The 18,603-nt window shown below is 36.3% G+C and overlaps 1 protein-coding gene across 1 annotated transcript; it reads left to right on the top strand.

Moving 5' to 3' along the window:
- Positions 9,846 to 11,082, top strand: LOC104750751. Its single transcript, XM_010472598.1, has 2 exons — positions 9,846 to 10,275; positions 10,508 to 11,082. The coding sequence occupies exons 1-2, from the start codon at positions 9,846 to 9,848 to the stop codon at positions 11,080 to 11,082; spliced, it is 1,005 nt and encodes a 334-aa protein (XP_010470900.1).

Consider the following 18,603-nt stretch of genomic DNA (forward strand, 5'->3'; position numbering starts at 1 on the left):
ATTAAATAACTTATTATATGTCTATTCACTTAAACATTTTTATAGTTACAAAAACGCCTATGTTAATCTTACATCCTTATAGCTTATATATTACAATAGCAGTTTTTTGAATAAATTATTTGATTGGTAAAAAAAATATGAGGCGATCTATTTTTCTTTACTTCAACAATCTTTTTCTTTATGTAAAGGTGAGTATTTATATTTTTATAGAAACAGTAATTAATTGTATAATTTTCACAATCATTTTTTTATCTTTTATAATAGTAATCATTTTTCTTGTAAAATTAGCAACTTAAAATTAAAATAAATAAACTATATATAATTTCGAATTTCTTTAAATTATCATTTCTAAATTTTAAAGCTGTTTAAATTTTATAATTTTCTTATAATTCCTTTTAATATTTTTAAAACTATTAAAAACAAAATTTCTGTTTTACATTTGGAAGTTTACAAAGGTTTTTTTTCTTTAAAATATTTTAAATAAAATTAGGTTTTTTCTCTATTTTACTTTTATATAAAACTTTTTTATGGTAAGTTTTGAATTTTTACATTTTTATTTTTAAAATTTTAATAAATTTTGAATTGAGATGTGTCAACATCTGAATGATACAATTGACAAGTATCACGATCTTGTTAATGAATAACCTTGACATCAAGCTTTAAATAATAAGATATAATTAAATTTTCTCTTTTCTCTTCCCACCACTTCTATAATAATTCATTAAAATATAATAAAAACTCAATTACAATAAATATAATATAAAGTAAAAATCATAATAATAAAACCATACAAATAAAAACAAAACAAAATCGAAAAAACTAGAGTCGTTAAAAGTTAAAAAAATAATAATAATAATTTCAATTGTTAAAGCTTCACTATCCATCAGGCCACAACCAACACTAAAATGACAATAATCAATGGCCACAATCACAACTAAATCATTTTTTAGCAATTCACTATCAATTAACTAAATCCAATGCAAAAAAAAATTTGACAAATATATAAGAAATTAACTCAACAACCACATAACACATATATAAAACCACAGAATAAGATAAAATGGCTTCTAAACACAAGGTATTATCTTTAGAAAACCTACCACAAGATATTCTAGACGATATACTATCTAGAGTAGTTGAATCTTACTGCAAGCTGTTCGTCATTTCATACAAGTAGAATCATCAACTAAAGATGACAGAATTTCCAAGAATCTCAACCTCAAACCAATAGCCATGAATCCATTAGCAACAGTAAACAACTACAAACCACTCATCAAGAAATATCTAAAAAGTGGGAATCCCAAGCACACTACATCCAAGACATAAAAGAGTACTTCTACAACATCAACACAAACACCGGCCTACATCATCTCCAAGCATCTGCTGAAGGTTCATACAAAGAAATCGTATATCTATATGGGATAAGCTAGGATGGGAAAAAAATCAAAACAAGAGCCCATCGTTGTTGCAGCAATAACAAAAAATCTCTCAAAGGCATCTCAATCATCAAGAAAACATGCTACTTTGACTAAATAGGGGACAACAAACAAAATAAGCTATGCAAAATTAACGACATGGATACGCGATGCAAGAAGTGCTATTACTACAAACAGATGAAGTAGTTTGTAATCCACAATTAAATACAATATAAACCATGTAGCTGAAGTACTTACATTGGTTTTCAGCTTTACTTTTTCGTTTTCAAGTAATAAACTGAAACAACCCGAAATCCGTTTTTTAATCAATAAATTAATAATCCCATAATTACGAAGCAATTCTAGCGATTAAACCAGTAGAAACAACAAAATCCAAAACAATTATCGAATAATACCAACAAAACTCTAACAATGTCAAGAAGCATGAAATCGGCAACCTAATATCCGTTCTAACGAGTCCACATCTAGCAATCTAACAGGTGTCAGACATCACTCAATCGAGTTACTAGAACATCCTCCTATTCGTAGTCTTTATTCCACGATCACACTTTGCCTTTACCAACACCGCAACACAAAAGAGATGCATAAGTATTTCCAGAAATACTTAGTGAGGTAATACTCTCATATGTTGGGTTATACACACAAGCAATAAGATCTCAAAGTATAAAACGAAAAGCACACTCAAACCATACACACAAAGGAAACATGTCAGCAGTCTTCTGAGAACTAGTGTCGACCAACACCCGCCGCCAGTATCGACCGACAGATACCTCTAGTATCGACCAAGGCTATAAGAACCCCACAAAAAAAAAAAAACACAACAAGCAAGAAATCAATCTACCAAGTCACACAAACCACATAAACTCAGAGATCTTATACTTAGATAAGTCATGGTCATGCACTCACCTTTTAGCAAGAAAATTCTGACTCTAGAAGCACGAAAACAACACCACAACAAGCTCCCCACACATCATAGACCTCAGATCCCCACTCCCAAGCAAGGATCTCTCAGTACAAGCACCAAACTTCACAGAAACTCTCAGTAACTCATTGGGAACTTTTTCTCCCTTTCTTACTCTTGGAAACGAAAAAAGGTGACTAAAAACCTAAGTGGCATCGAGTTTTGATGCTTAAAAATATAACTCTAGGTTTTCCTCCACCAAACCGAGTCAAATCAGTAATTTAATAATAAACCGGCCAATCAGAAATAAGTGGTGTCGGTCCTCTAACCATCCTTATGGTTCACGGATGTTACAATTCTCTCCCACCAACAAAGATTTTGTAACGCCCGCGTCCCGCAATCCTAAAGGAGGGCAATTTATTTTAAGGAAAATGATATCTAGATGAGCTTAAGTAGCTAAGCTACTAGCTCAACCAGCTGGAATATGAGTTGAACAAGCTCAACAAGCTTGATGAACTAGCTAACTCAGCTGAGCTGAGGTACACCAGCTGGTACACTAGGTAACTCAGTTGGACGAGCTGGCCGACAGCTCAACTTACCTCGGTAACCTGATCCGGTGCTGACCCAGCTGGGTGGTCTGGTCAGCTAACACTCGAGTTGGGGGAGTGTTGTAGCTCGGTAGCCTGGGCTGTCACCATTGGAAGGGTGCGACTCTTCAAAGAGACGCGACCCATCGAAAAGGGGTGAGGAATGGGCGTGTCCTTTCACGTAACACACCCATTGGCGTCCTATATAAGGAATTGACGCCCAGCCTTTCAACACACCATCATACATCCATCGTCCATCTATGCCTAAGAAGAAAAGGGGGTGCGGCTCGATGAGTACTTCGATACTCGTCTGAACTGATGTGCATGCTACCTCTCTATCGAAGAAACGATGAGACAAGCGACGGTTTGGCAATCGGGTCGAACTGATCACATGATAAGTGATGGTTCGATCAGAGAGTCGAACTGATCGCAGGATGATCGGATTTTTGATCATAGAGTCGGACCGATGAAAGGTCATCGACGATCCGCGCCAATGGACGGATCAATCGAGGATTGATCGGCGATTCAATTGCTAGTCAGATCGGGTGATCAAATAATCGACGATACGAGCCGTAGGTTGGATTGATCAGTCGAGTGGTCGACAAGTCGTTCGGAAGTATCGGCCTGGTCAGTGTTTTATCGGCAATTCGATTATGGGGTCGGATCGTTCGATCGGACTTGGCTCTGATACGAAGACCGATAAGTCAATGGAGTTCAATGGTATGACCGATGGGTCAACCAACGATATGTCCGGTGCCAAGCTTGGGCACACAAGTGGTTCGGGAAGCCGATAGCGCAACCGATCACCGTACACCGAAGGGACTATAAGTCCCCATCTCTAATGTGTGCTAAGCCTATGGGATCAGTTGGTTGGTTGTATGGCTAAGTCACAAAGGGATGGGTCAAATCCTAAAAACTCTTGCAATATAGTGATTTTGAGAAGCGGTAAACAGTTACATTGAGTACCACAGAAGCTTCAATCAGATAAACTGCAGGAGCTGATAGATGAGGATGAAGAAGATGAAGTCTCGGCTGAGCCAGTGTCGACCGACACTAAAGAGCATCGATCGACACCCAATTCACCTGATGTTTTGGAAAAAACACCATTCAATGGTGTCGATCGACACCACTTTGGTGGAGATCCACACCCCTCTCGAACCGAAGCTGAAATCACCAAGTCTTCTACTCCAGTTGCTGAAAGAGTCTACACACCTAAGGTTCCATTCCCCAAGAATCCTAAGTCTAAACAAGAGCTAGATGATGCTAAATGCAAGGCCATGATGGATAAGCTTATTGTTGAGCTACCTTTGATTGATGCTGTTAGGACTTCTTCAATGCTTAGGAGATATGTCAAGAGGATGGTAACCAAGGATTTGAATGCTGAGCAGGGTTCATGATTAACCATCTCAAGCCAGTGCTATAATCCAGAACAAGGTCCCAGAGAAGCTTCCTGATCCATGTAGCTTTGTCCTTGATTGTACTATCTTCACTAACAGATTTGCTAGATCTTTGCGTTATCTTGGTTCTAGTGTCAACTTAATGCCAAGATCAGTAGCACTCAGCCTGGGAATGACAGACTTCAAGCCTACAAAGATCACTTTTATCCTTGCTGACCAATCAGTTTTTATTCCTGATGGTGTTCTTGAAGATGTTCCAATTAAGATTGGGGAATGCTTGATACCTACTGATTTTGTTGTATTGAAGTATGAAGAAGAAGCTAAGGACCCTATTATCCTAAGAAGATCATTCTTAGCTACTATTGGAGCTATAATTGATGTCAAGAAGGGGCAGATTGGTTTTAATGTTGGTGATCTACAAATGCTCTTTGACATGGATAAGCTGGTTAAGAGGCCAACCATTGATGTTCAGACATTCTATATGGACACATTGTCTAATCTTGCTGAAAGAGATTTTTAAAGAGCTGTATCCTGAGGATCCTCTAGAGAGAGAATTGGTTGCTTCTGCTGAAGAAGTTTAGCATCTAAATGACATTGCTGCTGGTTATGTCAAGCTACTTGATGCTAGACGTTGGTTGAACAAGAGGAATTGGTTAGTACTTCTTCACAAGCTGAAAAATTTTCAGATTGGAGTTTTGAGAAAGCTCCAAAACTTGATCTCAAGCCACTTCCTACAGGTTTAAGGTATGCATTCTTGGGTGAAAATTCTTCTTATCTTGTTATTGTTAATGCTTCCTTAAACAATTCTGAGCTCACTTTACTGCTAAGCAAGCTGCGCAAGTTTCGCAAAGCTCTTGGCTTATCTCTTGATGATATTGCAGGACTTTCTCCAGACTAGTGTATGTATAAGATTCATCTTGAGGAAGTAGCTAAGACGTCTATTGAGCATCAGAGGAGGCTGAATACAAATTTGCAAGATGTTGTCAAGAAAGAGATCATGAAATTGCTAAATATTGGGATCATCTATCCGATTTCTGATAGCAATTGGGTTAGTCCAGTGCATGTTGTTCCTAAGAAGGGTGGAGTCACAGTAGTGAAGAATGACAAGAATGAGCTAATCCCGAATAGGACAATTACTGGCCATCGGATGTGCATAGACTACAGGAAAATGAATGTTGCAACCCGGAAATATCACTTTCAGCTTCCTTTCATTGATCAAATGCTTGAGAGGATAGTCAATCATCCATACTACTGCTTTTTGAATGGTTATCCAGGGTTCTTCCAGATTCTGATTCATCCCGATGATCAAGAGAATACCACCTTCACTTATCCCTATATTACCTTTGCTTACCTCAGAATGCCCTTTGGTCTCTGTAATGCTCCTGCGATATTTCAGAGATGAATGATGTCTATCTTCACTAATATGATTGAAGATTATATGGAGGTATTCATGGATGATTTTCAGTTTATGGATCTTCATTCAAAAGTTGTTTAGATAATCTTTGTACACTACAAAAAAAGAGTGTTTTACATCAATTATTTCTAATATTTGTATTACTTATAAATGATGTAAAACACTTTTGCATCACTTAGATAAATGATTTTTAATGTGTTGATGCGAATAATTTACATCAATTAGTTAATAACCGATGTCAATATACAAAATTTTTACATCGATTATTGTAACTGATATGAATGTGTCGTTTAAAAAAAAAATGATGTTAACTGTTGCATCAATTTATTTAAGTGATATTATTATTATGTCGATTAAAATAATTAATGTAAATTATTTATATCAGTTATAAATAACTGATGCTGTAATTAGTATAATTATTTAATAAATTAATAATTTTAAATTAATAAATAATTGTTTTAATATATTCTCGAATTATTATTTTGTTTGTTATTATTTTAAATATATAGCAAGATATTTCTCCCAAAATCACTTGTTGTACTATCTAGTAAAATCTTATCAAAATTTTACAAAATTCATCACATGAACAATAAATCTTCGTTTACAACCAAAAAAAAACAAAATCACAACTGGGTTTCAGTTTCTTCTTTCTGTTCCATGCTTCTTGCTTTATTATTCTTTTTGTTCTTCTTCACAACTTCAATTCTTCTTCCATGTCATCTCTCTGCCATTTCTGGAATAAAGATCTTACTTTGGTTATGACTTGAGATCCCTTGAGTCATCCTCAAAATTTTAGTTTAAAATAAAAAAGAGATTAATTGTTTAGAAATTTATAGAATGTTTTGGTCATAATCAGAATAGCCATTTGCAAGTATATTCAACATAAAGTGAAAGAGTACCTTTATTTTATGTTTCTCCAAACTGTGTAGGAAAACACACAATACCAAATGATCATGGAAGATTTATGAGAATAGCTAGAAGGAAAAAAAAAACTGAGCGATGGATTAGAAAAAGGATTGTGGGTAAGGGAAAAAAACTAATTAATTTATTTTGAGTAAAAATCGGAATTAATAATAAATGATAAATCAAATATGATTATTTATTTATGGTAATACTAATAAAAATATAGCGTTAGCTAAAAAAATTCCATTAACAACAACATCTAGATCCATTAATATAGACAAAAAAAAAATTGCTAACCAAAAACATTTAGGTTATTGTAATCTGTTATACAAATTAAAGGTGGTTTCATTAAAACACTAAAAAAACGTTACCTAAAAATATATTTTTCTCTGAAAACTACTTCATTTTAATACATTATAATAATTAATAGTATTTAGGACAAAAAAAAGAGCAAAGGGTTAATTCGGAGACCATCAACAACTTCAATACAGTATATGTCTTAAATTTTAAAAGTATAAACCAACAAGTTCATAATAAATTTAAAATAGAATTTAAATTTTTTTGAGATCAAACCACACAACAAAATTATTCACACAATCGATAATAAACAAAAACGCCACTAAACACAAATACTCAGAAGAGGTAACGGCAATATTACATGAAACCTCAATATAAAACACACAATTAACCAACAATAAAGACAAACCAACAATTAAGCCATAATACCAAAACATAACTCCAACGCACGTCCACACTATAAAGTACATGAAAAGTTATGACCAAAAAAATTCAGAAGAAGCATAGAAAAAAATGTACCAAGTAAAACCATACACTCTAGAAGAACTCCCAAATGACATCCTCAGAGATATAATGGCACGAGTTGCTCGCGTTTCCCGCAAAAACGTAAGACATATATTGGAAGCATCACCACAACTTGCAAAGGCAGCCCAAGACAATCGAGTATACAAGAATACCAACTTAAGTCTGCAAGATATGAATCCATTATCAACAATAAATAGAGACAAAGACCTCATGGAGAAATACCTCAGAAGTCAAAATGTGGAGACACACTACATAAAACGAATTCAAGAATATTATCACAAAAACAACACATATTCAGGATTGGAATATTTACGAACAGCAGTAGTATTTACTTTTACAAATTTGTAATGGTATGCAGAGGTAATATTGTGGAAGGAAAACACTAATTAGATCAGCTGGGCTGGAAACAAACCAAAGCAAAAACCGATAAATGCTAGAAAAAGATAAACAATCATTACATGGAGTCCGGGTAACAAAACTACAACTCTATTACGCTACTTTGGCGGTTGTTCGATTAACCATCATGTGCAGCATCAATGACATTGAATACATATGCAATAGCTATTTCAAAATTTTCAATTATATTATAATTAATATTACAAAATTACTCAACTTAAAAAAAAAATAACAAATAAAATAAATAGATAATAAAACTTCCGCGCGTAGCGCGGATAACTAGCTAGTTGTAAATAAAGTTTAAAACTCTAATCCTAGTTTTCATNCCGCAAGATATGAATCCATTATCAACAATAAATAGAGACAAAGACCTCATGGAGAAATACCTCAGAAGTCAAAATGTGGAGGCACACTACATAAAACGAATTCAAGAATATTATCACAAAAACAACACAGATTCAGGATTGGAATATTTACGAACAGCAGTAGTATTTACTTTTACAAAATTGTAATGGTATGCAGAGGTAATATTGTGGAAGGAAAACTCTAATTAGATCAGCTGGGCTGGAAACAAAGCAAAGCAAAAACCGATCAATGCTATAAAAAGATNCAAAAACAACACAGATTCAGGATTGGAATATTTACGAACAGCAGTAGTATTTACTTTTACAAAATTGTAATGGTATGCAGAGGTAATATTGTGGAAGGAAAACTCTAATTAGATCAGCTGGGCTGGAAACAAAGCAAAGCAAAAACCGATCAATGCTAGAAAAAGATAAACAATCATTACATGGAGTCAGGGTAACAAAACTACAACTCTATTACGCTACTTTGGCGGTTGTTCGATTAACCATCATGTGCAGCATCAATGACATTGAATACATATGCAATAGCTATTTCAAAATTTTCAATTATATTATAATTAATATTACAAAATTACTCAACTTAAAAAAAAAAATAACAAATAAAATAAATAGATAATAAAACTTCCGCGCGTAGCGCGGATAACTAGCTAGTAATTTATATTGGTGATGCTATTTAATTGATGTAAGACAACCTTTTTGTAGTGGTAAGGTACTAGCAAGGTGTGAAGAGAAGCATATGTTGCTTAACTGGGAGAAATGCCATTTTATGGTTAGCNTATTATCACAAAAACAACACAGATTCAGGATTGGAATATTTACGAACAGCAGTAGTATTTACTTTTACAAAATTGTAATGGTATGCAGAGGTAATATTGTGGAAGGAAAACTCTAATTAGATCAGCTGGGCTGGAAACAAAGCAAAGCAAAAACCGATCAATGCTAGAAAAAGATAAACAATCATTACATGGAGTCAGGGTAACAAAACTACAACTCTATTACGCTACTTTGGCGGTTGTTCGATTAACCATCATGTGCAGCATCAATGACATTGAATACATATGCAATAGCTATTTCAAAATTTTCAATTATATTATAATTAATATTACAAAATTACTCAACTTAAAAAAAAAAATAACAAATAAAATAAATAGATAATAAAACTTCCGCGCGTAGCGCGGATAACTAGCTAGTAATTTATATTGGTGATGCTATTTAATTGATGTAAGACAACCTTTTTGTAGTGGTAAGGTACTAGCAAGGTGTGAAGAGAAGCATATGTTGCTTAACTGGGAGAAATGCCATTTTATGGTTAGCGATGGCATAGTGCTTGGCCACAGGGTTTCAGAAGCTGGAATAGAGGTTGACCGCGCTAAGATAGAGGTGATGACAGGCTTCAACTACCAGAGAATGTTAAAGCAGTAAGGAGCTTTATTGGACATGCAGGGTTCTATAGGCGTTTTATCAAGGATTTCAGCAAGATAGCTGACCACTTTCTGCTTTGCTGTGTAAGGATGTCAAGTTTGAATTTACTGATGAATGCCGCATAGCCATTGAGAGGATTAAGAAGGAGATTGTGAATGCTCATATTGTTTAGCCACCAGATTGGGATCTACCGTTTGAAGTAATGTGTGATGCTAGTGATTTTGCAGTAGGAGCAGTGTTGGGACAGAGAAAAGATAAGAAACTTCATGCAATCTACTATCCTAGCAGGATACTTGATGATGCACAAAGAAACTATGCAACAATAGAGAAGGAATTGTTGGCAGTAGTGTTTGCTTTTGAGAAGTTTTGTTCTTATCTAGTTGGTTCAAAAGTCATTGTTCATACTGATCATGCTTCATTAAAATATTTGATGCAGAAAAATGATGTTAAGCCTAGACTTTTGAGATGTATTCTTCTTTTACAAGAGTTTGACATAGAGGTGAGGGATAAGAAAGGAGTAGAGAATGGTGTTGCTGATCACTTGTCAAGGATTAGGATTGATGATGATGTTCCAATCCAAGATTCTTTACCAGAGGAGCATGTGTATTTTGTTGAAACTGGGTTTTGGACAGGTACATTGTTTCGGCTGAAGGGGCATCGACCGACAACACTATAATTATCGGTCGACACCCATCTTTAACCGAGACACAATGGCCAATTGATGGCTGTGGCTAGCTTTAATCAACCATGGTATGCTGATATAGCCAATTATCTTGCTGCAGAAGTAGAACTAGACAAATTTACAGGCTACCATAAGAACATAGACTGAGGTTCCTGATGTTTTGTTTCATTGCCATGGATCAGATTATGCTGGGCATTTTGCTACTTTCAAAACGGTGTCTAAGGTTTTACAAGCAGGGTTCTGGTTGCCAACAATGTTCAAAGATGCTCATGAGTTTATCACCCGCTGTGATGCATGTCAGAGAAGAGTTCAGATTAGTAAGAGACATGAGATGCCACAAAATTTCATCCTTGAGGTTGAAGTATTTGATTGTTGGGGTATTTACTTTATGGGACCATTTCCTTCCTCTTACGATAAAAACTACATCCTGGTGGCTGTTGATTATGTTTCCAAGTGGGTTGAAGCAATTGCAAGTCCGAAGAATGATTCTGATGTGATTCTTAAGCTGTTTAAGACCATCATCTTTCCTCGGTTTGGAGTGCCTTGGATTTTCATCAGTGATGGAGGTAAGCACTTTATTAACAAAGTGTTTGAAAAGCTGCTGAAAAAGTATGGGGTTCAACATAGAGTAGCTAGTCCTATCATCCTCAGACTAGTGGACAGGTTGAGGAATTCCAACAGACAGATCAAGGAGATTTTTGAGAAAATAATGGGTGTTATAAGGAAGGATTGGGCTATGAATTTAGATGATGCATGATGTGCGTGGTATTTGTCACTTCAATCTTTTACCTCAAAAGATCACACGACTACTGCAACTGCACAGTTAATCAGTTGGAGTATTTTAAGGATCGATCCCACAGAGACAGAGTTGTTGTTTAGAGAATCCGTCGGAAGAGATGTAAGGCTAGGACTCAATAAATATGGAGTTTTGGTTGTCACGGTCGTAGTAAGCAATAAACGTAAATAAAAAGCAAGTAAAATAAATAAAACAAGCGTTGGGCATCAAGGGGAATCGCAGGGGATCGATGATCTATCTATCTAGGAAAGTTTAGGATTAGTTTGTTTATCTAAGACTCGGACTACGAAACACGAATGAACCATTAACTTATAGATCACAAGCTAACCGTCTAAGATCCCTATACTCCGTTACTCAATTGTCGCAGGCAACAACGCATAGATCAAAGCATTTGAAACATGTTTGATTCTAATCCATGAAGTTCCATAGGTAAGTGGTATGTGCTTCCTATGACACAACACACATCTAAGCTAGGTCAAGCACAAATGCAAGTTTTTAGCAACACACACACACACACTTTAGATCATAGTTAGTTCATGAGGCTAACTTAAAGCATTAAGCAAAGACTTAGAATTAAAGCATCGAATAAACAGAATATAAATCTAACAAACCCTAAAAATTACCACCTAAACTAAGATCATCTCCCCCATTTGATTATCCCTTTAAACCCAACTAGAAAACTACTCTAGCATGTTTAAGGGAATCGTCAAAGCAAGGTTTAAATAATTCATAAACATAAAAGAATAAATAGAGAAAAGAGTTTTAGATATTACTTCAATGATTGTAAACAAAGTGTAGGATCTTCTTCGTTTAGGGCATCTTTATAGGGGGAACTATTTTGGGTGTTCTTAGAGTAAATATATTATGAAAATAATGTAAGATCAGTAGTTAAGATCTTTTGTTAAAAAGTTAGTTATTGGGGGAACATGTTTAAGATCATAAGATTTAATAATATAATAATGTTAAACATATTACAATTATAAAAACTTATAAAATAACATTTAAATTGCAAACTTATAAAACTTTTACTAAAATTCAGAATACAATACCAAAATTTTATGAAACAAAAAAACATTAAAAAAAGAAAAAAAAAAAAACATATTACTTAATTAAAGCACACAAACATTTTATTTAATTAATATATAGTTTAATGTCCAAATTTATTCTATATATTCTCAATCAAATCCTCTTTTAATTTGTGAAAAATTGTTTACAAAAAATAATATCCATTCACAGCTTGCCACATCAGCTTAGAACTGAGCCAAGAACAGTTCTACATTAAGAACTGATCTTGGTGTTCTTATGCCACTATTCATTATTTTTCTAATTTTTTTGGACTAAGAACACCCTTGGTGTTATGCCTATAAAGATGGCCTTAGAAACAAAGAACAAACGATGGAACAAAGAAAGAGAAAGAGTTGGTGAACTTCAAAGCTTCGAGAGAGGGACGAGAGAGAACTTCTGGTTGTCGGCTGCTCCTCCGTTCGTGATCTCTTGGCTGCTCCAATTTGTGCACTCTAAACCTTAGGTTTAGATGAGTATTTATAGGGTTTTGAAGGCTTAGGGTTTTGTAATGGTAAAAACATATTTTCTTGTTGAGTGCAGGACAAGAGGCGGCTGAAGAAGGTTCTGGACCGTCGTGACTCCTCCGGGCCAGGCCGCCGTGATGGTTGCTAATCGTAGGTTCTGAATCTGTCATGAAACGTATTTTCCTTGTATTTTAGTCCTTTTTGCTATAAAACCTGTACAATCTTCTTGACACCTAAAATACTTGATAATAGACCTTAAAGTCTTGAAATCATATCAAAATTTTCCTAAATGCATACTAAAACTATAGCTAAAATGAGAAAAATAATGATGTTAATGCACTTTGGGCTTATAGGAATGCTTATAAAACATCACTTGGCACTACTCCTTTCCATTTGCTTTATGGGAAAGCATGTCATCTACCAGTAGAGTTAGAGCACAAAGCAGCCTGGACAGTTAAATTGATGAATTTTGATGCCAAGACAGCTTCAGAGAAGTGGTTAGTACAGTTGAATGAGTTGGATGAGTTGCGATTTCATGCATTTGAGAATTCAAAGCTGTACAAGGAGAGAACCAAGGATTATCATGATAAGAAGATCATCTCCAGACATTTTGAGCCTAATGATCAGGTATTCCTTTATAACTCTCAGTTGAAGCTCTTTCCAGGTAAGCTGCGTTCCCGTTGGTCTGGTCCTTTTACTGTCCAAGAAATTAGACTATATGTAGCCATTGTGCTGTGAAATTCCAAAGGGGAGAAATTCACTGTTAATGGTCAAAGGATGAAACACTATTTGGCAAAAGCTGAAATACCAGACAGACACATTGTGTGTTTGGATGATGCACCCTCAGCCTAATCCAACAAGCGCTGAGTGGGAGGTAACCCACTGGTAGGAACTAATTATTTTCAATGTTTTTAGGATTACTAACATATTAACTTTTGGTTTTGAGTTTTAATTGTTTCAGAAAATTTTAAAAAAAAATTGTTGAAAAAAAAAGTTTCGGACATCATTGATCAGAAAGAGCATCAACTGACACCCAGTATCGGATCGCAGACGAGAAAGAGGGCCCTTGGGCTTAAAATTCTCGGGTTTTTTGTTTATTGGGCATTAAAATTTGAAGTGGGCCGGGTCTGAACTGAAGAGAATTGCAGACACTCATTAGTGGTGTCAGTCGACACCGTTAAAACCAAAAAACACCCGATTAATGTCCCGACTCGTCTTCTTCCTGCTTCATTCGAACCAACCTCGATATAAACCCTAGATTCTCCATAACTTCTTTGATTTTGATCCGTTTTGAGTGATTCAAAGCCCCATTCCACTCAATTTTCTCTCATCTTTCCGGATCCAGAGTCAGTATCGCGTTTGGAATCAATGGCACCGAAGAAGAAGCCCAGAACCGCCGACGGTGAAGCCTCCTCTTCTCGCCAGTCCGACCGCCATCCGCCGCTGCGACCTCCGGCGAGAGCTTCCACCACCCTTCCTGATCTCTCTCTACCATCTCCCATCCATTCTAGGTTCCCATGGCCAAAAGAAGAGAATCAGCCAATTCCAACTGAGAAAGAATGGGCAAATGAACCGCTTGTTCAGCTTGGGAAGCCTGAATTCATGAACAGGTCACTGCGTGTTTAGGAAGAATATGAGACAATGCTGTACAATTCTTGGTTGGAAGTTGATGTCCAACCTACCAGGTTTGTTGATCCTGCTATTATTCGTCGAATGGGAATTTATGATTAGGTTTTAGGTGTGATAGATAGAATGGATTTAGGAACCATATGCACCAAGCAGTATGATCTTTATCAGGATTTAGTGGGTTAGTTTATGGCTTCTGTTAGGGTCATTTATCTAAATGAGCAGGCACCAGAGGCTCATGAGGATGAAATGCATTTCTTCATCAGAGGAATGCCTTACAGTATGACTTTTGCTGAGATTTGTGATGTGTTTGGTTGGATACGTTGGTATCAGCGAGTTGCTTTTCCCAAGCAGTATTCGGATGTCTCTACGCTTTGGTCCTACATAGGAAATGGAGGGTATGACTCAAAAAAATCTCTTCAGTCAGATGTCCGCCATCCCACGAGCAGGTATATACTTCGAGCCCTTGGCCACACTTTTCTGTGTAAGATGGAACCAGAAAAGATGAGAGCAGCAGAGATTTATTTGTTAGGCCTTGGAGTTGGTCGCCTGATTCCTTCTCTTTCTGAGCATCGTGACCCTCTATGCATAAACTATTGGGCTGTTTTTGCAAACCACTTGGTTGATTTGTAGACCAAGCCATTTCTGGCTACTAGCACTAAGATTGAGAGTGTGGGGAGCCTTATTACCGCCATTCTTCAGTTCATGAACATCTCTACTGATGGTTACAGTGTTGTCACTAAGAGGGTTCTCATGGATGAGAAGTATTTGAAGAGTGCACATTGGCTGAAACAGGGTTTGCTCTAAAGGTTTATTGATGGTGCAGGGGAGCACTTGTATGAAATTATGAACTATCTATCTATCATGTTGCTTTTAACTTGTGTTTCAGTGCTTCTTAACAGAATTATCATCCAAGGATTGATCCAGCAAAACATCAACACAACTAACTGCAACTAACAAGGAGTTTTGGCCACAATTCACCATTCGCCGCGTGTGTCGATCGACACTGCAATTGTGTCGGTCGACACCGATGGGTAACCCGAGAATCAATTCATCTTTTCTTTACAATTTTCAATCCATTTTTGTTTCTTTTCCTTTGCCTTGCTAGATAACACTGGGACAGTGTTGTTTAAATCTGGGGGAGGTGTCTACTAACTACTCACTAAGTTTTTGTTTCACTTATGTCAATTAAAACCGTATTTTTGTTTTTATTGAGTCAAATTTTTCTTTTCGGGAACTATGATCTTTAACTAACAGTTTCTGTTCTTTGGCTAACACTCTAATGACTCTTGACTAAGCTTGACCTTAGAACCGAAGTGTGGAAAAGACTATGAGCTATATAAGAGCTCGTTCAGCTCATATTCCAGCTGGTTGAGCTAGTAGCTTAGCTACTTAAGCTCATCTAGCTATCATTTTTTTTAAAACAAATTCCCCCCCCCCTTTAAGATCGTGGAACGCGGGCGTTACAGATTCGTCCTTGATATGCTCAAATTTACCCTAGAGATACTCTCTCAAATTAAGAGATCGATGTAGTATTTAGGGATCGAATCCACAAGAACTCTAGATTCACACAATAGACTTAATAATCATTTAAATGCTAAATCAAAATATTAAATTAAATGCAATGCAGAAACAGAATTAAAAAGTGTTGTAAATTCAGGAATTAAAAACGCTAGGCCTAGGAAAATTCTCAGGAAATCATGGAAAATCAGATCAATTAATTAAGCAAGCAGGATTCAATAATTAAACACCGTTCTTGAACTCTAAACACAATTGTAAAATAAATCAGTTCTCACTGCAAATATTATCTAAATTTAAAACCAGAAAATCTAAATCTCTTTGTAAAATTCTAGGTTAAAAATCAGCAATAAAATCAAGTTTAGATAAGTTCACAAAATCACTAATTCAAATCTCTTTGCAAAAAGTAATTTTGCTCACCAAAGGTTTTTGTCAAGAAAATCAATTATTTTCTCATATCAATTAATAATCCTAATATCTAAATCCAGATGACTAATCAAAGATCTAGCATTAAGAACAACCTATGGTGAAGAACAAGAAAGATAATGAATCCAAACAATTAATCAATCTAACAATCCATGAAATCCCAAATGAGAAACCCTAAACCTAACTAGCAGATCTACTCAGACATAAGTGTAAGAACACATATCATGAATAAAATGGATAGCACTAAGAGATTAAAAGAAGAAGAAGAAAAGGAGTTCTCAATCATCTCTGAAGGAGTCTTGATTCTTCTCTCCAAAAGCTCTCTAAAAATCTCTCAGGATTTTCTCTCAAAAGTTGCAGGGAAAAATAAAGCTTAGGTTTAAACAATGACCTAGAAAACCTATTTATATTCCTAAACACGTCCAGGGACTAATGATGCAAATATAGAAAACTTTGGGGTAGCTTTGTAAATCTTCAAAACTTGTGGGAAAACTTCCAATTTGGCTTTTGAACTCTGTGTCGATCAATGCCATCAGTTGCATCAGTCGATGCATCCTCTGAATTCGTCTTCCAACTTCACAGCTTAGCCTCAATGCTTGAATGTGCTCCAAATTCTCCTATTTAGTTCCATTATGCTCCCATCCATGCTAAATCCTATAAAGACTCAAAAATACTCTAAAAACACTAAAAAGATTCTATAGATAAGACTTATATCATGGCTAAAAACACCTAAAAACCATGATATATCAGTCCTCAAATCTTGTGACATCGTCCATCCTCTAAGGACCTTCATGCAACCATCACCACGGTCCGCATGTCCTCCGACCAAACCGGACACCGTCAGCTAGTGCAACTGTCGTAACTGTCCACACACCATCCGAATGAAACTCTTGAAGTCTCCCTCTAGTCAATATACTGACACCCTTGATGTTATATGTTCTCAACTCATCGCTTCTCCCGTTTGCGGTCGCAACGCACGAAACATCTCGGCTCGCTGTTAGGTTATCGACCTTTAGCTACAACATCCAGCAAGTCACACACATACACTCCCCCCCCCCCCCNCCCCACACTCTCAAGTCGTAACCTTTGAGACATACGGGCGCACCACCGGGAGCCCGGGATGCAGCCCATAACTGCAGTATTCAGGGAGTCTCAAAAAAGCAGCTCCTGGGTCGTCACCCTAAAGAACGCTCTAGGATCGTCACCCGAAGCTAACATACCAGTCCCACTCTCCAGCGACAACGTCCATCGAGTTATCTATATCACATGAGTTGGGGCCACACTTTTCTAGAGCAAACAAGTCTGATGCCATCGAGCACATCTGCCGACTAGATCTCCCTTAAAACTTTCTATTTTTAGAAACTTTTCATTTTAGAAACTTTCCATTTTAAGAAGTCTCAACAGTATTTCATTTTTGATGCCAACACAATTCAAATCCAATAAAATAATCATCTTATTAATCATTAATTGTCATAATAGTTACAAAAATACATAATAAAAAATTAGATAAGAGTATGAGATACTAAAATGACAAACCAGAACGAAGGATAGACAAACTCACGCCTCAACCTGCTTCTCGAACTACTTCTTGAACCTTGTCTTCATCCTCGCCTCTGACTCCCACATGAATCTCATCAAAGAAACCTTCTTCCACCGATGTTCCTTTGACCCTCCTCTCGAGAATCCTCACTGGTCTCGCCTCCAAAGTCAAATTAGGCTGAAGATCTACAGGAGTCTTAACCAACAACACATCATCCATGTAAAGACACTTCTTCAGCATCGACACATGGAAAACCTTGTGAAACACACACATAACCTCAGGTAACTCCAGCATATATGCAACCAATCCCACCCGCTCAACCACCAAGAACAGACTCATGTACCTCAGACTCAACTTAGTCTCTGAAAGTGACATGTTCAGACCATGCAACATGGCAAATCAGATCCATCTCTATTCACTTATCAGCAAAATAGGTAGTCACTTGTTCTCTTTCTTTACGTTGATGATATCCTTCTCACTAGGAGTTCAGAAACACTCATTCAAGCTCTCATTGACAATTTCAATAAGTATTTCTTTATGAAAGACCTTGGACCACCTCGCTACTTCCTTGGAGTTGAAATACAGTCTTACTTGGGTGGTGTGTTCCTTTATCAAACTGCCTATGCCAAAGACAATATGCATCAAGCATCTATGCCAGACTGCAACTCAATGCCTACTCTACTACCAGAATGTCTTGACAAACTAAATATGGACCCATTCCGAGAACCCACCTACTTCAGAAGTCTAGCTGGTAAGATTCAACACCTTACAATCACTAGACCGGATATACAATAAGCAGTCAATTTTATATGTCAACGAATGCACTCCCCCCCCCCCATTTTC

This window comes from Camelina sativa, chromosome 2 (genome assembly GCF_000633955.1).
Source record: "Camelina sativa cultivar DH55 chromosome 2, Cs, whole genome shotgun sequence".
Taxonomy (NCBI): Eukaryota; Viridiplantae; Streptophyta; class Magnoliopsida; order Brassicales; family Brassicaceae; genus Camelina; species Camelina sativa.

Coding starts and splice junctions, on each gene's coding strand:
- LOC104750751 (XM_010472598.1), top strand. CDS start 9,846: ATGTGTGATGCTAGTGATTTTGCAGTAGGAGCAGTGTTGGGACAGAGA. Junction 10,276..10,507: donor TGAAACTGGGTTTTGGACAG/GTACATTGTTTC, acceptor GCCATGGATCAG/ATTATGCTGGGCATTTTGCT.